We start from the raw sequence: 25397 nt of genomic DNA on the forward strand, positions 1-25397 counted from the left end.
ACTTTTTAGAATTTTACTTCATCTTACTACAACTTTCTTAATGTTTGTGTAACAAAAATTGGAATAATTTCATTTTAAAAAGAAAAAATTTAATACTTTAAATATATATCGCCATAATTTGATTTACATATTTGAATGAATAATGCTTTGTTAATATTAAATATTTGAATTAAAAACATAAACATTTTTATTTTTAAATTACTGTGTATCTCCAAAGCGTCAAGATTGTCAAAAACCCTGGAAAAATATATTGAAACGAGCTGCAAAAAGAATGGGAGGATGAGGTGGAAAAAGATAGCTGAAAGGACGGGAAAACCGACACACATGTTTGTTGTGATTTTTATTGCATACTTTCGAGCAACCAGCAATTTATGCAAGATTTTCAGCAATTTTCCCCTCCCGCTCACCAGCTTCCCTGGTTTTCCTTTGGTCCTCCCCGTTTTCTGTTGTCATGTTTTGCATAAATTGTGATGCTATCACTACCTGCCACCAGCTGCAAAGTTTCACCGTCATGGCAGCACTCATAATAGCCGAAGATTATGTGTGCGCAGCGGAATGTACATACTTGTACCATAAGTAACGTGAAATTTATAAAATCTTTAAAGCCTTTTTAGGTATATCAAATACAAATAATACATTTGATTAACATGTGTACAAAAGAAACCCAAGTTGTTAATCCTTCTTTGTACAAATAATATTTACTTATTGAAAAGAAACGTAGCTATTAAAGTTACACTTTAAATTTAACTGACATATTTTTTATTTAAAAAAAATATTTAAATAAATAAATTTGGCCAATAAAAATGTGATACTCTTTAAACCAATTTGCTCCTTCACGGCATTAAATTAGATGTATTTTAAAACACACATAAAAAACACCAACCGTTTCATAATAGTTTTTCATGGAAAAAAAAATATGAACTTAAATGTATACAAATTTTACACGAATTTACAACTCTGCTCAAAAAACCGGAAACTGTTTCAAAAGGTTTGTCATTTTTTCGCAATTAAAAGAAATTGAAAGCAATTTAGTTTTTTTCATTGAATAAGCAAAAGAATGACTGTTTCCTTTTATGTGGTTTCACTATGCCACTGTTGTTTTTCGCATGGGCCTATGAAATACAATAATTAATTGATTGCAACATGATACATTTTTTGCCCAGACCCCACACCCTCACAATTTCCGTCCCATCTTCTGCCGCAACTAATAACAGCAAACAGGAATGGCAGACAAAGTTTTGTAGTGGGTACAGAGCGATGGCGACTTCATTAGGCAGTCGACGCCCCGATGATGACAGGAAACGAGATGCGAGGACCTTCTAGTGGGGTTTTCCCAAGGGAAAGAGTTCAGAGTCAAAGCTGTAAGTACATGTCAGCTATTAGTGTAGGTGCACGGAAAAAAGATTTTTTTTGAGCATTTTTACCATTTCTAATGAGCAAGAGTCCGCTTTTATAAATATCTTGAATACAGAAATTACATAATTATTTAAACTAATTTGTATCTTTCACTTATGTGCACCAATAAAATAATGATTTAAACGCATGTCCAATATACTTTTACATTTGTAAGAAAATTCAATTTACTTTACATTAAAATAGGTTTACATAAAATAAATATGTAATCATTAGAATGAATTTATAGAATAATACTATAACTTTCTTTGCTATTAATTAAAACCAGCTCAAGCAAAAAGCTTTAAACACTTGTACATATTATGAATCTTTTCTTGCTGTGAACCTGTGAGAGTTTATGTATGTGAGCTGCGTGTAGGTAAATCGCGCCAAATGAGTCGGCAAAACTGCAGGAGGAACAAGCATTCGGGCTGGAGTTTTGTGACGGAGAAATGGAAGGGAGAATTGAGTGCGGGGATAATGGGAAAAGGACACTCTGCGCCGGCATACAGCATTTTTATCATGCTCAACTAATTGCAGGGCACAGGAGGACGAACTGAACCGGGAATCGGATCAGAATCAAGAGCATTTGCCAGCCCAAAAGGGCGAAGGACATGGGACGAGGGACATGGGACAAGGGACAGAGGACGAAGGACGAGCAGCCACGAGCGGCTCAGCAGGGCGCCAGCAGGTCCTGCGTATGTGTATATATGTACGGCCGCACATAACATAAATTCTCATAAGCGTAATGCCTTGAAATTGGAGCAAACTGTGATAGCACTAGACCAACTTACACCCGATTCCAGCAACCACCACTATTACTTTCTCCATCGCCATCCATTCGCACACTCCTCATTTACTTATCTAACCGAGCGCAGACACAGTGAGTTGTGGTCCCAGCAAAAAAATTATTCAAAGCCCAACAAATTAGAACATTTACACCACCGAAAAATATAAAATGTATGTTCATTCTTCTGGAAATAACAAATTTACTTTTTATTTTTTTTTTGTTAATATTTTGCGTTTTACCAAAACGGAAATAACTTGACATTTGGAAATTTTGATTTTAGCTGTATAAAATTAAACAAATACATATTCATTTAGTTGCGTTTATTTTAACTTAAAAACATATATTTAACTAATAATAATTTATCTTTTTTTTTTCATCTTGCATTATATAATAATTTTTTCAGATTTAATGTGACATGAAGAATATTAAATGAAATTGGTTTAAATATTTTGTACACCACACTTATAGACACAGTGAGGCCCTTCCGATAAAATTATAAGTTCTTGTTTTATAAACTCACATTTAGAAAAAACATTAACAATTCAATTTCACCTACGTTTAACAAACAATCCCCGACCACTGTATCCTTACGATGAGTTATTGAAATTGCAAGTTGCCGGCCCTGTTGCTATATCTTTTCACCCCCTTTTCATCACCCTCTCCTTGTGGCCCTTTCGCTTTAATGAGCTCCATGCTCGCTGGGCTCCTCGGAACTGGGAGACTTTAACGGAATTAATAATGCCCATATAAGAGTAAGATGCCAGACGGACTTTCCCATCTCCGTTTGCGGAGGAACTTCAGGTTAACTTATGCAGAAAACTTTGATTTTTGTTTTTCTTGTTAGCTCGTTCGCTGATTTTATTATAAATAATAATCAACTTGAAGCAGGCCAGGAAACACGAACAAAAAAAATAAAAAAAAAATATTAAAATGAAAACAACAACGGGGGGAAAAATCAATAACCACCCAGACCATGGGAAATTTACATATAAGAAAATACTGGGGGATGGTTTATATAGGAGTGGGTGATGAGAGGCGGCGGTTGGTGTGGGTGCACCTCAAGGTTGCGCCGCAAAATATCTTCACATTGTTTTTGCATCTTTTTTTTTTGTTTTATACTGGGTAGGTTTGGAAAATAAAGAAAAACAAGGGGGTATTGGGGGCAATGTTTGTTTGTTCCGGAACAAGGGCATACAAAAGCGCTCAATAAGCGGGTTTCGCATATCGTCAAAACTTAATGGGAAGTTTAATATCCGTGCTTTATTTGTAATAAGAAAACAATTAAATTCCTTTTGGGGTCAATGAAAAGTGAAGAACTCACAGGAGATGGTAGATAAAGCCCTTTAAAATGGTTGGAAGTATTTAATAATATTACGCTGTTTTTTAATTGTTCAAAAGCTTTCATGAAACAAGTATTTTTATAAAAGTAAAAACGTTAACGATGTAATTATGTATTATATATAATTTATGAATTTGTGTAGCAAACTCACACATTATTTAAAGCCCATCTGGTTTGTCAAAAGGCTATTGACAATTAAAGCTGAATTATCCATTTAACGCTCTTGGCCAATTTAAAACAAGTATTTTTGTGTAAATTGACTTTATTTACTGCGGTGAAATACAATTGAATCTATTTAAATTGCCCCAAGACTTGACTAATTGGAAACACTTTTTGGTCGGTTTCATTAACAATATATTTGCCGTTTGGAGAAAATTGGTGATATATTCAATAGTCAACCGGCAGAACTTTGTTACACTTTACGCCAATTATTAGTTCAAAGCAATAGAAATCCTTGCACATGTCAGCCAAATGGTAAACAAATATACATTTACATGTATGTATGGATATACGTATAGTATATCTAAACGAAGTACGGAGCTTATGTGGAATGCAATACTTTCGTCATGTGCAGACGTTCACTTGGTAAATTATGACAAAGAGCTGAAAATAATTGGCATTGCTCGAGAAAATGGCTTAGAGTACTGGGCAACAAACAGTGGAGTATTGAATTCCGAATTCGGAATGGTTCAGTTAGCGCTTTATTAGTTCGCTGAGTGGTAAAACAACTGCCAACTGACCTGCACACAAAAAAAAAATATATTTAAAAACAATGCCCATTAAACTGATTTCAATTTTGTGTTCAAAGTACTCGTATTTCTGCAACATGCAGTTTTCCATAAGAGTTTTGCAAGGCAAAACAAAAATAAACTTATTTCTTTCATTTTTTGTAAATCTAAAATAGCCCATATTTTTTCTCAATGAATTTTTTTAATTAAGTTTTTTCCCAATATTCACGGATGATTTGTTTTATTTATCAACGAAATATACTGAACATATTTATATCATTCAGAACATTAACATGGACAATTAGATTTATTTTTTTGTCTTTTTTTTTTTTTATCAAAGCTTTTGAATAATTGCATATAAAAAAGGGTTTTTTTAAGAAAAACCAATGACCAGTAACTATTTTTTTTATTTTTTTTTGTTGACGTTAGAGAGTATTATGTTTTTATTTAAGGACATATTTTATTTGTCAATATAAAACAATAAAATCTATTATATATTTTTTCTCAGTGCTGGAAATTGACTTGAACTGAGTTTGGTTGAGTTCTGGACTGCACTGTACGTTTATTTATTGTGTATTTGCATTATTAGAGCAACTCAACCGTGAAAGGCAGCGAAGAGGAGGCGTTGGGCGGGGGGGTGTGTAGGTGTGGAAATCCGAGGGGGAAATCTACGGAAAATTGGAAGGGGGAAAGGAAAAGAGTTGGAAATTGAAGGAGGGGAGAAGCCCGCCAGCAAGTGACCATCGCAACGCTGTCGATGGACAGCTGACTAAACTGAAATTGACTGAGCGACGTGTCCTTTGTAGTCCTTGCTGGCACACCTACATCTACATCTATATCTACACACATACCCACACCCACACTACCACCCACTTACACCCCGCATTATTATTGGCAACTTGTAATTTCGTTATGTGCACAGCAGCAAAGGACCTGCAAGGACATACTCTCTATATAGTATGTATACACATATACATTTGTGTGTTTGTGAACACAACAAAATGAAATATGTTGATATTTTTAGACCGCCTTCCTGCATCGGCCCATCGATCCTTTTTGCTTGTGTTTGTTTAGCTAATAGAATCATATCAACTTTTTTTTCTAATTTGCTTTGTTTTGTTTTTTTTTTTTTATCTACGTTGCCTGAAACTATAGACAAGTATTTACCAAACACGCACACACACATACATATGCTCACGTCCACTTATAAACCCACACACTCATGTATTTTGTGGCACGTGGTGAAAAGAATAAATAAAAAGTTAAAGGAAACCCCCGAGGCAACCTGAAGTAAAGCTATTATAAACAAAATATGACCAGGGTTGCGTAACGAAACGATTAATAATTTTTTCAAATTATGATAATGACGTTTTACAGCTTTAATTAAACATTTTATTGATAAAAAAATTGAAGGAATGCATTTTTGTTGTATTTTTGTTTAATGTTTTCTTTTCAAATCAATGAAAAAAGTTATATGTATACTAGATGTATTTTACAAAAATCAGTGGGCTATATATGAGGTGTGTTGAACAAAAAATAAATAAAATATATATCAAAATAACTATTCACTTTAATACTCATTGCAATAGAAATAGTTTTAAATTACAGCAATTTGTCATAGAATATATATGATATGCAAAGCCAGGCACAAAAATAAAGATAACATTGATGTAACGTCGATAAACTTTCACGTAGGAGACACTACAAATAATCATATTTAAGAATGTATCCCTGAGTGTTTCATAAGTCACACATACCCAAGCCCGGGGGAATCCCCTTTCCCCTAGAAGCTTCCCCCACCAGCAGTTTCTTGAACGAACATCAAACATTTTTGGTTGCAACATTGCCAAGTTTGACAAGGCAGAAGATTGAGTACGTGCTGCACATTGACAAATGGTACGCGCCACGAATCTCTGGGATTATTTAGCCAAGGGTATGGGCAAATTAGTAGCTAAGGGAATATATACTATAAGAAGGGATGGACAGGACAGCGCACCCAAACCTCATGATGGATCAGCCACTCGAACGCAACATTTTCTGGGGAGACAAAGTCTCTGTCTTATGTGCAAATTGCATATTTGTCTGGAGACCATAAACACTCACCTGGAAAGAAAAAGAAAAGAAAGAGGAGAAATTCAATTAGTTATCACGTCAAATTGCGATTTGATTTGTGTCGAGGTTGTTGAACTTGATAAATGAATATTAAATTATATTGTATGCAAAAGGTGGCCAGAGTAATGCTAAAGTTACTAAGCTCTTCAAAAGTTTGCAGACTGCCGCAAAGGTTTCATCGGGTCAAAACTTTTTATCAAAGCCGAGAACTTCTGTTAAAACTTTATGCAATCTTAATTACACAAAAAAAATAACAAACAACAAAAAATCATGACTAAAAAGTTCTCACCTGACGATAATATATTAATTACTTAATTAAATAAGTACTTTTTGATTTATAAGACACTGTGAAGAAATCAGCCGAGTTAAAACCAATCCTTGTTTAGTTGCAAATAAAATGTAAATAAGATAATCAACAAAACGGAAAGTATTAGAAATAATTGTTCAAAGTCTTTTAGATTCAAATTAAAGTTTTGGTATCGATTGAAAAAGAACAACTGCCAATTATAAAACATAAAAGTCCAACTTAAAGGTGTCACATTGATTGCATTAGCAATTAAAATTATTAAATAACTGCTTCAAACTTGAAACTTTCCACTTCCTGCTTAGAATTTTTCCTTTAACTTTCGCCATTAAACTTTCATTTCTGCACCCAACCTTTGAGCGTTTCATTTCTTCTTTTTTTTTGTTCAAGATCCACACATGAATAGGTTTTTTGCTTTTGCTTTTGCTGTTGGCTCAACTGCAAGCTGTGGAGGTCATTGCTTGGTCTTTTGCCACAACACCCACATGCACTGCTCCCAGGGGGGCGTGGCAAGTGCTCCATAAGAAGTCATTCTCATCCTCATTCTCCTCTTCATCGTCGTCGTCATCGTCATCGTGGCATTGACAAAAGCCCCAAGTAACTTGGCTCTTGTCTCGGTCGCCGTCTCGCTCAACTTGGCCGGCTTATGCTTTCAGGCACACACGCATTCAATTTGCTAGTCCACACACACACCCACACATGGTCTATTCGGTCTAGGTTTGCACTCAAAAAAAAGTATAGTATTTCTTCAATTTTTGTAAATAAGCTTTTGTTTAAAAAAAAAAAACCTTTTAAATGCATTAAATAGTTACAATGTTTCTGTTAACGAATGTCAAAAATGTTTGAAATTTTTAAAAGAGTTTTAAATCTGCGATTGTTATTTATTGACATGGCAACGATTTTGTTATAAAGAAAATTAATTAATATCAAACCCTAAAACAAAATCAAAACGATATTAAAAACCCTTTTGGGCCAATCAAACAATTCATAGAAATTCAATTATATTTGATTAATATATGTATATTTTTTTGCCACTGTTTTTGTACCATGAATTTTTAAAACCAACAGCCAGCGAAGCGACGACGACGATGGCTGAAGTGGGAAATCAAATGTTTGTAATTAAAATTAAATATTCTATTAAAGGATCCAAACTGCAAGCCAAAAGGATAGATGGATGCAGCCAGTAAACAGCAATCAAAAGCGGCATATGCATATAAAGTAGACACCCGCACGGATCTGAATGTGTGTGGATTAGTATGTGCGAAGCAGCCGTGGCATTCTCTGTATATATTTCATAACACAAATGTTTAATCAACGCAGCAGGACGAAAAGGACGAAAGGACATGCAAGGGCCTAGACCGAAAATAAATAGAACATCATCAGTGTCAGCTGAGGCCAAAAGGGGGGAAATGGAAATGAAAATGGTGGGAAAAACACGGCCTGGAGCCGTGGAAAAACGGATGGGGGTTTGGTTGGAAAATTGGATAGAGGGATGGATGGATGAGTTGGCTGGATGGTTGGTTGGTTGGTTGGTTGGTTAGTTGGATGGTTGGATGGTTGGTCCCAGGAACCAAATGCATTTGGGAATCCAGCAGCAGCAGCAGCTCTTCGACTGACGTTACGTTGCCTACCAAGTGCCATCTATGCAAGCGTGAAATGTCAAGTGCTCAAGTTTGAATTTGGCTTGGCAAACACTCTCATACACACACGCACACACTCACACACACAAAATACACACACACGCACACGGATACGACCGAAAGGCAATTGGGAGCAAAAGGCAAATACGACCAACTGCACAAGCCAAAGGCAAAACAGTTAAACAAATATACACACATTCGGATATCCATTTAGTTTGCTTCTTACAACATCAATTAATAATTGAAAAATATAAATACATCTATTTGCCAACAAAGTTGCGGAAATTGAGAAGAGATTCATTGATTCGAGACGAAAGAATGGTAAACTGTGTAACTCCTTAATCAACACAAGCTATTTACCCATAAATATGGTGTATTTGGCAATAGCTATCAATGGTTCAATACAAATTAAAAAAAGAAAATATACTGTTTTTAATGAAGAACTGAATCTGTCTTTGAATTTCTACTTAAATGCTATACAGTTTTATATATCACAAATTACAATATATGTACACTACTTCACAAACTTCTTTCCAATTCAATAAATTATTCCTTTGAGTACAACCATTACATAATTTAATCTCATTATCAAATCACTTAACTTATTTATTTCTATTAACCTTAAATGACAGCTGACAAATTACTAATAAATGATGATGGTTAATACTTAAATAATCCCGAAAATCAATAAATAACACAAAAACCGCCCTCGAAACAAATATTAAAACATTTTGGCATTTATTTTCATTAAATATTTATAATTCTGTAGCGTGGCTATTTTCTTTTTGCTCACATTGCTTTTTATTCGTTCTGCAATAAGTAAACATTGAAACTGGGAAAATATGTTGCATGAATAAATGATCAAATAAATATTTATGGATTCGGATTCAAAGCAGTTGTTAATAATTTCAAATTATGCAAATTATTGCAGTTATTAAAAAAAGGTACAAATAACTTCACAACCAACAATTGATTGTCGCTTGCGTTTTGAAAATTATGATTGTTACACAAATGAAATAAATTGATTTGCAATTGATTTTTAAAATGATTTGGTTTTGGTTTATGGCTATTGGTTTTCTGGTTTCTGGTTTTGTGTGTTTTTGGTTGCCATTTTTATTGGCTGGAAAAACCACCTCGAAATGATGCTTGATTATAATCTTGCTTTAAGTTTGCCTGTTGTGTATGTGTTTATTATTTGAAATGAAAACGAAGAATAATAATAATGAATTCCTTACAATTAAATATTTTTATTCACGATCTAAAGAATTCATATTCTTATTCGACCCAATAGTAAACAAAGAGTAGGTTAAAAACTTCCAAAAACGTTCACCGAAAAATATTGTCATTAATTTGTATTTATTCTATAAAAACCACTTTACAAATATATAATTAACTTTAAAAAAAATCCAACATAAATAACGATTTTATGGGACATTTAGCTCCATGCGGATATCCACATATTCGGTTTAATTTCGATTCGTTTTTATTGTCCTTGGGTGATTGTCAGATGTGCCCCAAAAGTACCCACTCTTTGCCCCTTTCCAAATGTTTGTATTCCGTACCGCACACACAACAAACTCTGGTTGTCCGGCAATTTCACGTTTATATTTCGACGGATATTTCCCTTAGTCCTCGTCGACTGCATTCTGTGTTCTACATAAATATGAAATTTATTAGTGAATGTTGCATATCCTTTTGTGCGTGTCAGTTCCGGCTCGGATTGCAATTTCGCAGTCGGAAAGTCGAGGAGAGGACCAGAGGTCCCGGCAACAACATCATTATTGGACGTTGCCCAAAAAAGCCATTTCTCCTTTTTTTGCATGCTGCCATCCCCTGGAAAGAGCCAGTGCTTTATTGCCATTTCGTTTGGACGGCGGTTTCTGCGATTTTAATTTGTTAAATGCACTTTTGTCCTCTTCATCTGACATATCGAGCGGTGCACTTAACCCGAGAATGACAGCAGGGGCGCCAGTCAAAGTTATTTAAGGGATTCAGGTTTAAATTGAAATAAATGTGAATTACTCTATTCTATTGTTTTTTTTATTTGTTTGTGACTTCTTTAAAACTATCTTGTAAAGTGAGAAATGTTTTATTTTTCACCGGCCAGAAACTTTTACAATCACATTAGCAAAAAAAAAATGTAGCGGGAAACTGAATTTTCGATACTCTGGCCACATTTACTAATGGCATATGCATTGCCATAGTGACAACAATTAAAATGGTTTGCTTATTTTAAGCAATACTGAATGTTGTATCTGGTTGTAATCCTCTTAACGAACTTGAAATGGAAAATATTTTATTATCTGTCAGCCAGAAACTTTCACAATCACTTTAGAAAAACAGTGCAGCGAAAAACAGAGTTTGCGAAACTCTGGTCGCACTCAAATAATCGTAAATGAATTGCAATAGCGACATTAATTAAAATGGTTTGATCATTTTTAGCAATATTTCATTTTGTATCTGGCTGTAATCCCCCTGTTTAAGGTTTTTTTTTTTATTTGCACTCCTATTTCTCCTATGTAATTTTGCCTTTTGGGTGCGACAAGAAAGTTTTTCCAGCTTCGGCTGCAAATTTATTCATTGCTCCCTGCAACTGGGTTAACTTTCTGGTTTGGCGACGCGGACAAAGCTCGACGGCGACATTTTATTGTTGTGCCTTGGACAGGGTTTGCCCCCAATGTCCCTTCCTTTTCCCCCGGATTCGCCCCCTTTCTCATATTCTTGATTTTTTCTTGTTTTTTTTTTTTTTTGTATGAGAAGAGCTTTTACGCTATTATTTGATTTTTATTCGGGTTCCGCTTGGCCCCTCGTCGCACATCATGAGTTATTGTCTCATGGACTGCGGCTTCAATGCGAACTAGGCCAGTGACTAAAACGAGGGGAATGTGGAGATGCTGGGAAGAGATGGGTGCTTCCAGCCAAACTGTCGCTTGCTTTTTTGGCAACTTTTCTACAGTCCGGCGTGATTTTTTCATTACACACTTTTGCTGAAGAGATGACAGAGTTTCGACAGCAAGTGTTACAATGCCTTGATATAAAAATGCACTATAAAATTAACGAATAATAAAAAATGTATTTTTAAAAACGATAGTAATAACGTATTGTAATATTAAAACGGGTCCAAGTAATAAAACTTGAATTCCTAAAGTCTAATTATTATAAATGCTAGCACTTACAAATTAAAAGAAAACCATATATAATTTGATTAAATGTTAATTAATAAAGTGATTTATTGTTTCGATGGCCCTTATCGATGCTTTGACATCACCATTTTGCGGCATTTCAAGGGCCATATTTTCAGGAAGCTGAAGAGTTCCATAAACTAAGAATCGGTGAGAGGAAATGTTTAACCACCTCTCTATGAGTGTCTTCTGGCAAGGATATGCTTGAGGCTAGTGCGTTTCCTTAATGCGACAATATTTGGTCAATGTCAGATGCCTCTTCCATTTGTCTGCCATTTTCGGATTCTCTGTCTGTGTGGCTTCCGTTTGCCGCAGCATACTTCACATGTCCAACATCTATAATATATATATAAATGTATATGTGTTTCCTTTTCAGAATGTTGTGGCATTGACAATTATGACACGTGCTCAAAGTTTTCGACTTTGACTCCAGGCGCTTCAAAGAAATCCCCATTAGCAGTCCCATTGAAGAAGCACACAAATTTCGCAATCAACTTAATCGAATATTTTTGGCTTTTGCAATTGCCTGAATTCAAAGTGGAATAAATGCCAATAAAGCCACAGGCATAAAAGAAATCGTGTGTAAAGGTGTTTTGCTGTGTTTGCTCTGATTTCCATACTCTAGTTTAATTATATTTTCAATGTAAATAAAACTATACGATTAATAACTGTTAAGCAACAAAGTGGTAACGATTAAATATTGCACTGCAGCAAAGTAATAATAAATATTTGAAAAAATATTTTTATATAAGCGTAACGTAAACCTATTATTCCAATTTGTTTTACAATCGTTTTTGGGATAAAATATAACACTTTGAACCACACAAGAACAATAACACTGGAATGAAAAAAATGTTTTATTTCATGGTTAAATGTATTTTATATAATTGTCAATTAATTAAATTAGTTTCATGAATTTAGCAAATTGCAACAAAATTCAGCTCATAGCATCAAAAATAATTGACCAATTGCCAGAAAGCTCCATGAGATAACAAATTCTATGGGCATGCCGCGCAAATAGTATGAAAAAAAAATAAAAAATAAAATAAATAAAGGAGCCAACTTTTATTTACATTTAGCCCGGAAAGAAAATTTTACTTTGAGCAACAAATGTTGGCTGTTTGCACGGAGTACATTGCATGTGTGGCTAAGATGCTTTAGCTTCACCTTTGACTACAGCAGAAATTCCGGTCATTTCGAGTGTGAATAACCCCAGCATTCCCTTGCTGTTTCTCTAGTCAGTTTTAGTTTCAGTGTCAGTGTCAGTTCCAGTTCCAGCTTCAGTTGTGTGCTTGATTATGAAGGACCAAAAACAGAAACACACAACATACACAACACACATAGACACACACAGTATGTGTGTGTTTGCGTAATTCAAGATGGCAGCAAACCGACAAACTGAAAATAGGTGGAAGGAGTAGTAGTGGTAGTCGTAGTAGTGCCATGGAGCAGTGCGAAGTACAAATGTAATGGCAAATTTTTGAAATTAGTATGCAACACGCATAGCAGCAGAGGCAGAAGCGATGGAAAAGTGGAAAAGGACATGAGCATGGGCATGGAAACGGGAATGGGAATGAAGTTGAGGGAGCTTAGAGCTGGAAAAGCGGCTAAAAAGCTAGTTCTCCATGTTGCATTCTCCAACACTCTTTTTGGCCCCTTTTCTCTTAACTATTATTGCATTTGCTTCGTTGTGGAGAACATCAATAAGCGGCGTATTTAAGCTGCTTGTTGGTTGGGTTTTAAGTAATTTTTATGGCAATTCTCTGCAATGCCATTTACCATTAAGTTTAATGTGCGTCCCAGGAGTACGAGAAGTGGGGGAGCAACATTAGTTTTAGTTGGTTAAATGCGGAGAATTCATGGAAAGTATAATAGAATTTAAGCGTGTTGTACAAATGGCATTGCTTAAGTGTACGCCAAATTAAATTTGTTGTTTTTGAATCAACGGGTGTTAAGGAGCATTTTAAAAGTTAAAGAATCTGTAGAGTGTATACAAATTAAAGAAATTAAAGACAGAAATAAATAAATAAAGGGCAGAAAAACCAAATAGCTATACCAAGGACAAAAACCATACTGCGTTGGAATAGAACTCAAAATAAAGTGCAGCCTTACTAATGGCAAAAACCACGCATAGCTGGCCACACTTAATACTGCACTACAACAGTCCGACCATTAAGAGGGCAACAACTTATCATCAAATTTGCTTCTTTTCTATTAGTATTTTCTTTTTCTTCAACCAGCATTGTCCAAACTCTGACATAGTGCAACAACTTTTTTAACAGTTTCCGTTTCTTAAGATTCCTTTTCTTGCCAAAAGAAAAAACAAAAAACAAAAAGTTCCATCCAAGCATTTTCGAATGCTTTATCTGCCCAAAAGCATAGCACATTTCATCACTGCCCCCGTAGTCCACCATTTTGCCGCTCACTTAGTTTCATTAAAACAACGTGGAAAAGTTTCGGTAAAATTGGAAGCTGGAAGGAGGGATAACAGAACAGGCCCCATACAAATGAAGCAAAAGGAAAATTAAAAGGAACTGAACGTTGGATCCCCCACAGCCGCACTAACCCGATCCTAAGTACTCCCCATAGTGCCGGCCCACAGCTTGCAGTTTGCAACTATTTTTTATTTGAGAAATTTCTCGCTTTTGTTTTTATTTCCTTTTTCTTTCCTTTTTTTTTTTTTTTTTTTTTTTTGGTTTTTGTATTTTATATCAATTTTTGGTGTTTTTTTTTTTTTTGCTCAAGCACACTTTTATCCGCTTGGTCTTTGTCTGGAGTTGTGCAAGTTGTCCTCTAACTTATGGCATCTCATTTATCTTCGTAACTTGAGACGAGTCGACGGCCAAGGAGTGAAGCAGTTATTGCATTTTGTACACTTTTTTTCTCAATTTTTATTTTTTTTTTCGTGATATATACTATATTTATTTGTCTCTTCGTTTTTTTGTTTGATATTTTGACTTGTTTATGAGACACTTTGGCTCAATCGTTTGGCCCATTCCGATGCAGGACACGTAAAAATCGTTCGATATCCCCAGCTCGGGCAGCATCCAAAGCTTCATGGTCGTTGATTATTGGTTGGAGGATCGAATTGAGGACCCCCGAGTGCAGGCCTAGGGAAAAATGGTGATTGAGTATTATCTGGGTTTGGGTGTTAACTCCTCCTCCTCGAGATCTTTGGTTAATTTAGCTAGCAATTTAAGCCGTAGCTTGGGGCATAATAGAAGATTTTCCACAGTTTCAATGCCATGTTAACGCAAACTAAATGCCAAGTCTGGTATTTCTGCATCGGGATCTTGAAAGGGCAAGGGGGGTAGAGGCATTGCATCATCATCGCCCGACTGCAAATCTGTCAAACTTTGGTTAGTAGTTTGTAGCCAAGTTTCTTGCGATCCGGGCAGATTGGTAACTAGGAATTGGAGCATTTCCTTGAGGACCCGCAACTTCCCAATTTCGCCACCGGCACTGCGACGAGAATATCCGCGTTCATCATCCGTATCCACGTCTCCCTCTGCCGCTGCACACTCATCCCATTTCCGCTGACCGCTGGCAATGAGTTCATTGAACCGCCGGCAAAAGGCTGCGTCTCCAGTCGCTTTCGGTTCCTGCATCCAGAAAAAAAACCGCTGCGCCGATCGGGTGTATTTGAGGACATATACCCGCCCCGTTTTGCACTGCTCGATGCGACGGAACTCAAGGCCGCCCGGCCTGGCCACAATGTCCAACTCAACGGTCCCGGAGTGTCGGTCCATCCAGTGGATGTGCACCTGATTATCACTGGCGTATCGGCGTACATAGAGCAGGCCCTTGCGCTCATCCGGCTCGACCATCTTGCCCAGAACGATCATGCGGCCGGCCTTATATTCGGCCAAATTCAAAGCCACCGGTTCGGCCATATGCTACTGGAAATTTTTAAGCAATGTCGGCTGCTTCAATTTCTAGATTTAATACGTCATGGTGACGTTTCTTGGCTAAGGTATATTTCAATTTTAATTTACGTTATATTTTTTTTATGAATTTTAGGATACCTTTTTTTTTGAAACTCCAAAGGAATATTTTATATATCACATTCACTTTATTCATATATTCTTATGCTTATTTCATAAATTAATCATTTTTAGTTATTTATGTAATAAACCTTTTTAAATTTCGATTTTGAAGTACGTACTGTTTTAATAACCAACGGGTAAGTTAATAAATTATATATTATCTGACCCCTTTTGAAGAAAAATATTTGCCATATTTAAAATATGCCATAGAAAAAATTTGGAATTTGAGTGGCGCCAATTTTCGGAAAGTTCTTCTAAATTAATGGTCCGATTGTAAAATTGTAAGTAAGGTTCAAGAGACATTGACCAAATAAACGTAGACATTTTTTTAAAGGACCTTTAGCCTTTAATCTATAAATAACGTGTAAGAATATTACTCATACGCACAGATTTACTACAACTATTATTACTCATACGCATTGTTGCCAATGAAAACTTTATAAATGTAGTAAACACATATTTATTATATTATTCATTCTAATGAATATTTCCCACACACTATTTAATTCTTCGTATTTATTCATCAAATTTACTAAATTCACATTAAAAGCAAAAACGTTTTTGTTTTTAAAAATATATATATATATAGCTAGAAGAGGTGGTCACACATATCGCCTCATTTATGGGCTACTTTAGCGGTGAGTCGTTTGGCTGTCCAGCCTGGACGGCAATTGACCTTTAATTGCGCACTTAAAAGCACATAAAAACGTGGCCAGGATGCACGAGGAAAGTTCAAGGAGCAGACAGGAAAATCGCCGGTGGCCGGAGGTCCTGAGCCAACAGAGGCGTAAGCGTAAGCTTAGTCGGGGCCAATTAAAATTAAAGCGATGACTTATATGGCTTAACGGCCAACGAATAAGGTAGTCACTCACTAGAGCTTCTGGCTCTCCACTTACATCACCTTTTGATGGCAACCCTAGATTAACTTAATGAAACATTATCGCATAGTTGCATTTTAAAGAACCATATTTGATATTTTATAAGACCAAGCTGTGATTTTTAGTTTACATAACAAACTTTAATTCCATTTTCCAAAAAGTTAATCAAGTCTAAATTAATTCGCTATATTACAAAATTACACACAGGCATGTGTATAAACTTGAATTAAGGGATAATTCAATTTGAACAATTTTATTTGAAAAATGAAATATATTAAATGTGTTATTATCTTTAAAGTTAGGTTTACCTTGGTCATGATAAATTTGGCCAGAATTTAAGATACGACTTAGGTTTTAATTTTATTTATGTTGATTGCAAATTTAAATGGCTTGAAAAGTTACTATTGTTCTAACTTGTTTCACCCGATTTTAGTTCCTCAAAATGTATCAAATTTAATTTGGTTTCTAATGACAACTATTAAATCGATCCAAATCATCTTAGATATGTTGAAAATATTTTCGTTTAATTAAATTGGGGTAGAGTCAATATGATTGGCATGATTTGTTTTCATTCAATTAAAGTTGATTCGATTGGATGTCAGTCTGTGTGATGCGATGTCAAGTCTTCATGATGAATTATTCAAGCAGATTGAATTGAAAATGAAACCTTGATGTAGACACATCTTTTAGTCACCTTACACTGTACACTTTTTCTCAGAAAGCAGCTGCAAAACCAACATATCTTTATTTCCTTTCAATGGACTACCTTCTACAAATATATATATCTTTATGTATTTATATGCTAGTATATATATTCGTTTTAATGACAGGACTCCTGCAGCTTTTGCCGCTTTCTGTTCGAAAGCAATTACAATTTAAGTATTTAATTAGGGAATTACGTGAGCAAACACCCAACCTCACAGCCACCCCCACACATGGCGAGGTCAAATAAATGGAAGGCGGACTGTATAAAAAAGTACGAAAAGGAAACCGTCGTGTATGAAATAAAATAAAAATAAAAGGAGCGTAACGAAGTTGCGCCAATTGTGGGTGGGGCTTACCCACCTGCCACGCCCCCCATAACTGCCAATAAAAATGAAGCCAATTGCTGTTGCCGCAACAAAAAAAAACAACAAGAACAAGAAGCATTTGAGGCAACTACAAAACAATTTGTAGTTTACGCTTTACGCGTTCTCCACAGCTCGTCCGTAACGAGAGCACAAGCTGAGACTCTGAGGAAAAAGGATATGAAAAATGCGGGGAAAACGAGGAAAAACCTGAAGAAAACTAGGGAAAAAGTGAAGAATACTTCGGCATGGTGGCAAAGGATAAGCGTGTCCTGGCATCCTACTGACTTAACTTGCGTCGCCACTCGTCGTCACCCGCAGCCAAGCAAATAGTAAATAAAACCAAGAACTATGAAAAAACACAACAGAATAAGGAGATAAGAAAAATATTGTGAAGGAATATGAACCTGGGAGGTTCCTGAAAATAAATTCTATGCAATTTTTCAAATTTTATTTTAAACTCTCTTTAGCAACGATAAAAGCGAGTTTTTAAAAATACCTAAATAATATTGTATTTTAAAGAAAATCCTACCAAGTTGAACGACCTATTTCTAAAATGCCTTTGAAGAACCAGCAAACATCAAAGTATATCACTAGGTGCACCGCGGCGTATACGTCATGCCGTTTGCTACCCGCTAAAAAAAAAATAAATAAAACAAGTAAAAAAAACACACAAAAATTACAAGCGTTGTGTTGACAAATGCCTTAACTTCAGATTTCAACGCAACCACACCACCACCCCCGATTTTTCCATCACTTCTTGGCAATTTTCCCTCATTTTCAGTTTCATTTTTATGGCTACGATTCGCTTTTCCTCTGCTCCCAATTTTGTTTCTTTTTCCCTTTTTTTTTATTTCATTTTGGCGGGTATCAATAAATTGACGTCGACCAAAGCTAACAAAAAAAAAGGGGGGGTGGTGAGTGGGCAGAGGTAAACAAGTGTATATATTATGTAGGGATATTTCCTATAAGCTATGTGTATATATGGATGTGTGGGTGACAGTTGTAAATGAAATTATCACCTTTTTGACTTTCAACCATCAGCGGGGGAAATATTTTTCGCTTTACGCCTCAATTTATGCTCCGCAAATATGTGCGAGTTTGTGTTTTTCGCCCGTATTTGCGGTGCATTAATAAAGTGTTGACCGTAAATATTATATGGCATATAATAATCGTTTCGCATCATCTCAAAATGCCATACTTTGTGATCTACAATTTAAAAATCTTGATTAAAAAGAACGTGAAAATTACGATGTAAATACTCGTACACATGCATTTCATATTGTTCTTGTACGCAAGTCTTCGAAAAGATAATAAATCTGGAAATTTCGAATTAATAAGTCAAATCAAGTAAACAAATGATGCAAAGCTAAAGTTACGAACGAAGAGAAGCGCTTATCATTTAATTAAAATTTTCGGTTGCTGTTGTTCATGGATTGGATTATTAAAGAATTAAGTCACAAGCTATTCAAACTATTGCACTTCGAAATCGGGCAGCCGTCCTATGAAATTTAACTATTTTATACGTGAAAATCGAATCGTCCAACGTAAACACCAAAACCAGTTATGGACTCTAAAATAGCATTTTTGTATCACCTTTCTGCAGCCATCGAAACTTAGAAATATACCAAACTATTTGTCCTAAATAACTTAAATGTAAGAAGAAGAATTAAGAATTGCACCACTTACAAAAGGACATTCTTGTGATTTAATAAACATTTACGATTGACTTGGTTCTTAAGTTTCAATTTTAATTGACAAAGTTTGTTGCTCGGCATTCAACTGCTTCAGCTGCAACTACCACAATTACTTGTTGGCCACAAATGTCAATGGATACCTAGGAAGACCTTATGGGATCATAAATTATTGACTTGGCTTAATTGAATGGTTTCATTGCATTTCAGTCTAGTGAAGATAAATATGATATGAATTAATTAATTAAAATTTGTCAAGCTTACGGACGGTGGTTCAATGAACCCAAACCCCTTTTCTCCTCGAAGGTCTGCCATTTTGGTTTACCTTCGTTTCTTTTCTTTGTCGTTCTTCAGTTTCGTCATTAATTCATAAGCATGAACTTCATTTGGTATTGTTTTCTTTTTCTTTTTTTTTGGTGTAATTTTCCATGTTTAGTTTGTGTAAGGCTGTGTGTGCTGTGAGTGTGTTTAGTGTCAGTCGGGCCAATTAAACGAGTGAAACGAGGAGTCAACTTGAAATTAACACACACTCGCACAAACACCGTCACGCACGCAAGTTTATGAATCTCAAAAATGCGCCTCGTTGCCCTAACTAATTTCACTCACCCTCACGCACACCCACACACACAGGCACGCACTGATATTTACATTCACGCACACAGTGACGCCACAAGAGTTTGTTGTTCCTGTTGCTTGTTTTCGGACAAAAGGGGCAAAAAACATACACATAAAGGGAAAATTCTTTCAATCAAAGTCGAATTTCTGGATACCCTTTGAAGTATAAAAATTTGCAGATATTTTATCGATTAATACATCGATTTTTTCGATAACATCATCAATAATAATATAGAAAGCTTAAAATGGGAGATAATTTTGAATTAGTAGAGTTGATGTAATAACATGACCAATAAATAAAAAAAAAACCAAACCGAATCTAAAAAAACAAAGTGGAAAAATATGGTTTTAAAATTTATATTATTTTAATTTTAAAATTATTCCATCGGTGCTTTGAACACGCTTTCAGGTTTTAAACTTCATACCTTGAGCTTCTATTCTATAATTATCTTTAAAATGTTTGCAAGGTTTCATCCGATCATTTGTTATATTTTTTGCGCAATCATCGCCACCAAAAACTAACCACCACAATCCATCGTCCAGGAAATCCTAGAGTCTTGTCAAATTGAAAGTGTATCCCGATGCTTTTTCAGTTTATCCAGGAACCCTTCGCTTAAAGGAAAAATACAAAAAATCCCCCATCAGGGTTCCTTTTACACCCAAACATACACACACACACACTCATGATTGGCGGCAGGTTTTGTTAATTTACGTATTTTTTGGTCTCGTTGTTCTTGTTCTTTTATTTTTGCTGTTTTCCCTGGCAGTTTACCGCCTCCGTCCTAATATCCTTCCGTTTCTCTTTAGCCTGGAGTGCGTGTTAGATAAACTGACAGGTGGGGAAAGTCGGGAAAATACGGTGGGGAAAAATAGAAGGGTGAAAGGTTTGGGAAATTCAGCTGCAGGATATTCCGCAAGGGCAAGCGGATGTGTTGCCGCTTTTCCACTAAACCAACCCATCTGCCACCTCCGTCTAAACCCCTTACACCCGTACCCCTCGCCGCCTCTCTACCCTTCCCCTCTCGCTTTTCACCCTAACCCTTTGACGGCAAGTTTTGTGTGGGCGTGACAGCCGCCCCAAAATGCCAAAACATCAGCATCCAGTGTAGGCGGCATTTTTGTGGTTTTTGTGTGCTTCCTTTGCTTTGCCAAATATATTATATATACTAACAACATTATATATACATCTTATACATATTTTCTTATATAATTTAATTCGTATATAAAACCTGTTTGCCTTGCCATCATTTAAACTTTCAAGTACTTGCTGGCATTGCAAATAGCGCAACAGAAGCTACAAACACACAACTACTACTGCTTGAAAGTGTTTTTAATGTTTACTATATTGTTAATTCCCTCAACTTTGAATATTGGATACATTTTTAACTCATTACAAATATTTAAAGTTTAATTCTCTTAATTTTTAATACAATTTAAAGTAGTAAAACGATTAATTTAAAATTTGTAAAATGATCTTTAGTTTTAAATAGTTAGTACATTTTATTTTAAGAAACTCATCAGTTTTAACGAACATTAAAGTTGTTGTATGTACAAAAACTGCAGTGAATATACTTTAAAACAAAAGTACTGCAAATTAAAAACGTAATACATCCACACACCCTGTGATTCTCGCTCGAGGCATAAACAATGGTGAACGTTTAATAAACATCATTTAATTACAGTCAAAGCGAGCTAAAAAGGGAGCTCTGTAGGGATAACCGAAGGACCCTCGGCAATTTGTATAACTTTTTTTTAATTATTTACTTTTTTTAAAATTTTTTCTCAACGCGCTATTCCTTGCGTTTTCCACCTTTTTTCTGTCATTTTTATTTTGTTTTGCTGGTGACTTAGCTACATAGCGAGAAATCGCCGCGGGTGAAGCTTAGCAGATGTTATGAGGCAAGACAGGGTGCAGGGGGTTGTTTTGACCACAACAGTCGTGTCACAGATTAAAGTTGTGATAAATAGGGAAGCGACTAAGAACCAAAAGCACGGGGAGCGAGTGTTCACCTTGCGATAGGAAAAAATGCATTAACGCCAAAGTGGTAAAGGAAAATGTGAAAAACTGGGGTTAAAAAGGGTTTAAAAAAAGGCGAGTTCAACATTTTAATAATTATTAAAAGAGAGGAGAAAGGGCTACGTTTTTAATTTAACGTAGCCTTCTGAAGAGTGCTTGTAAATAAAGCAAACAGATGTTGAGCGCTAGTTTAACCACCAATAAAATGTATTAAACAAAAAACACTCAAATGAAATAAAAGTTAAGGCTACAACTTTTGGAAATCAGGAACAGTTAATTAACAATGACATTGCAAGTATATTTCAGTTCGGAAAATCCCCAAAAAAAACCTTCATCAAATTAATTGATACAGCCAAAAACAGATAAATAACTCGAAATTTCCGCATATAGCCTATATCATAGCCTTGAATCGCTCAAATAACGAGAAAATAGCCAATAAAATCGACAGCTTGTCGCCAGGGCAACGTCTTCTTGTTCTTCTTCTCGGCCATAAATTGCGCACAAAGAGCCAATATAAATCAAGTGTAAACCGTTTCGACTTGGCTCACCTTCTTACACACACAGAATCAAATGAAGGGAAAATAATAATAATGAATTTATGGTGAAGATTGCCGGGTGCAGCCACCAAGTTCCGGGGACCATTAAATAACATTTAAAATGTCAAAGTAAGGATGCACACAGAATGGAGAATCTCGAGCGGTCCTAATGTGGAAAAGAAATTGAATGGAAGATGCTGAAAGTCGACTTGGGGGTCCGGGGACCGCAAAGAGATGAATCGAAAACGGGACGGAACAGAACAGAACAAAACAGAACGGAACGGAACGTAACGTAACGAACAAAGCTGTAAATCTCAAAGCCAAAGCAGATGCGACTCTACCCGCAAAACAACAAACAGAACTCGAAAGCAATTTAGATGCATTGCATATGCAGGCAAGGATAAGGATATGGTTTACAAAAGGCTACGTCGGCGGGGTGTGGTGTTTCGGGGTGAAATCCGTATCCTTCTCAGTGCCTTTGCTTAGCATGCAGCACACAATGCATAACCGATGGCGAAAAACAAGGCTGACAAGGCGCACTCGCTCTAGTTGCAATTACAAGGACGCGACAACGTCGAATCAGGTTGCCTATCCACCGAAAAATAGATGGTGAAAAAGGCCACAGAAAGGCAAGTGACAGCATTTATTACACGCCACCAAAAAAAAAAACATATAGTTGGGAAATGGTTTATCAAAACACATTATTCCCTATTAATACATTTGCTATTATGTTAAAAAATGACGAAAGAATTTCAACAATCTTCAATAATATATTTCAAATATAGAAGACCGTTGGATATATTATAACAAACGGCGTTTACTAAAGTAATTTTAGAACTCTAGTGATTTCTGCAACAACTTTCTATAACTGGGAAATGGTTAATTAAAGTGATGTTTTGAAACCATATATATTAATAAAACAACTATGATTCTGAAACTTGGTTAGCCAATTAATAAACCATAATAAGTTTACAATTATTAGAATCATCTTTTATGTTATGCACTTTCATATTATTACATACGTTACAATCAAGTTGAGCTTTACAAAGATATTTTAGGAAATTACGCCAGCAACGTGATGTTTTTTCTCTGTGCACTTAAGCTCCACCTTCAGTAGACATGATAAATATTCAATTAAAGAATGCGTAACGAAGGCGTGCACTCTTTGGCCTGCCAAGATGAATCGACTCGCAGAGTGAAGAACGACGAATTGCTTGAGAAGATTGCAACAGATTGCACCAGCCATCACCGGATTTTCTAGCCCTCGAAGAAGGCTGCCACCGCCAACTTTCCATTCGCTTTCCACCTACCCTTGTCAGTCATGGTATTTATGTTCACTGCATTTTCCTTGGCCTCTCCCTGCACGAACGCAACACAAAAGAACAAAATGGTTGACATTGTAAAAGACTAAGTACAGCATTGCTATACAAAATAAAAATAAAATAGAGGGTGAAAAAAAAACATAAAATCCCCAGCAGAAAATATAATAATAATAAAACGGAAAGGAAAACATGTTTATAACCGGAGCCCGGGCATCGTGACAGTCATTCATCTAAAGTAGTGAAACTTCACGTTGGGTTCAAGTCCTAAAAATTTGATTGATTGAAAATAAAAATAAAGATTAATATCGATAGCAATTTCAGTTATAACATTGGTAAAGTAAAAATTGTAATAATTGTAACTTAACACATTGAATAAGGTTAACCTAAAATAATTCGTTTAAAAACATCGAAAAAAGCTGAAAAAAAAAGCTAAAAAACAATCAAAATATGTTAACAGAACTAGTATAAAATTGAAAAAAAAAAATAGATATTCTGAGATATTCTTATAGTTGTCACCAAACTTAGCATTTAATTTTTCAGAGAATTGTGCAACAAAATTTGTCAAATACATCCACTGTGCCGCTATGTGTCGTCACATTCCTCAAGAGTGTGACAAAGGAGGATGCAAGCGAAATAGGAATCGCGAGGTAAAATGAAAATAAGTTGGCAAGGAAGTGGGAGCTTGAATTCAGGACGAAGAAATATGCATTCCAGCTGGCGCGTTGGGTCCTTTGGTAAGTCGGTCCCTTCAAGGATCCAACAGCAGTCATTCATTCAGTCATTCAGTCAGTCAGTCGCGCATTTCGTCATTCATTCGGACTCGCATTCACTCGCTCAGTCAGCCGCTCATCCACTCATTCAGTCATTGCAACGAGAGCCTTTTTGCTTGACTGCGCCACTTTTGGTCGCTCATTTTGGGTTGACTTGACTAATGTTCGCAGCTGAACCTTGAGCACCCACACAGAGACAGAGGAAAGGCGGACAAACACAAACACAAATGCATAAGCAAACACACACACACACACACACACACACACTCATAGGGACCGTCATCGGCATCTCAACATTCTGACTGACTTTGAGGAAAAGAAGGAGGGGCATTGAAAAACTAAGTAGATGAGAACTCGTCTAATGCCTGCGCCCAAAATGAAAAACCCGTTACAGTCAAAATACGATTTGGTAATACTCTAACTTGGAAAATGCATAGATATTCCCTCATGTCACAATGAGAAAAAATAAAATTAATTATAACTTTTATTTACATTTTCCCTGCATATATTATTTTATTGACAGAAATAAACAGCTTTCTGATAATCACATTTTAAGGCACGAAAATGATTAATTAAACCATTTTCTAAGATTGTCACGTATACGCAATGTTGGCAAAGTTAAAAATTGGTTGCAAATGTAATCTGGCCTACGTGTCGTATGAACAATTTACGTGTCCATTTAAAATGCGTTTGTAATAATTTTAAATTTTCAAATCATTTTATTTAACGAAATTTCAGTAGATTTATTCATATTTTAAATGAAAAACAAAGAAATTTGACTAGTTATAAAGTATTTTAATTTAACTAAAAATAAGTAGAAATACAAGTAATTTAAATTTGTGTTTTTTTTTTGTGGTTTGATTTACTTAAGGTAAGTTATCAAAGAAAGGGTATTTGAAGGACCCACTTTACGAGGAAGTTGCGGGCAGCAGAAGATGGCGGATGGATGCAATTCCAAGGCGTGT

At 35.6% G+C, this 25397-nt stretch overlaps 2 protein-coding genes across 7 annotated transcripts in view; both read right to left on the reverse strand.

Annotated features, from left to right (window-relative positions):
• LOC108147618 (neurobeachin) overlaps window positions 1–25397 on the reverse strand; it is a 186064-nt gene that overhangs the window by 124783 nt on the left and 35884 nt on the right. The gene's annotated exons all lie outside the window — the stretch shown is intronic.
• On the reverse strand, window positions 14218–25191 carry LOC108147622 (proteasomal ubiquitin receptor ADRM1 homolog). Its single transcript, XM_017274278.2, is given in 2 exon segments — window positions 14218–14646; window positions 14649–25191. Coding segments are annotated over 2 exon segments (912 nt in total). The 5' UTR covers window positions 15381–25191; the 3' UTR covers window positions 14218–14466.

Source organism: Drosophila elegans, unplaced genomic scaffold (assembly GCF_018152505.1).
Source record: "Drosophila elegans isolate 14027-0461.03 unplaced genomic scaffold, ASM1815250v1 contig_149, whole genome shotgun sequence".
NCBI lineage: Eukaryota > Metazoa > Arthropoda > Insecta > Diptera > Drosophilidae > Drosophila > Drosophila elegans.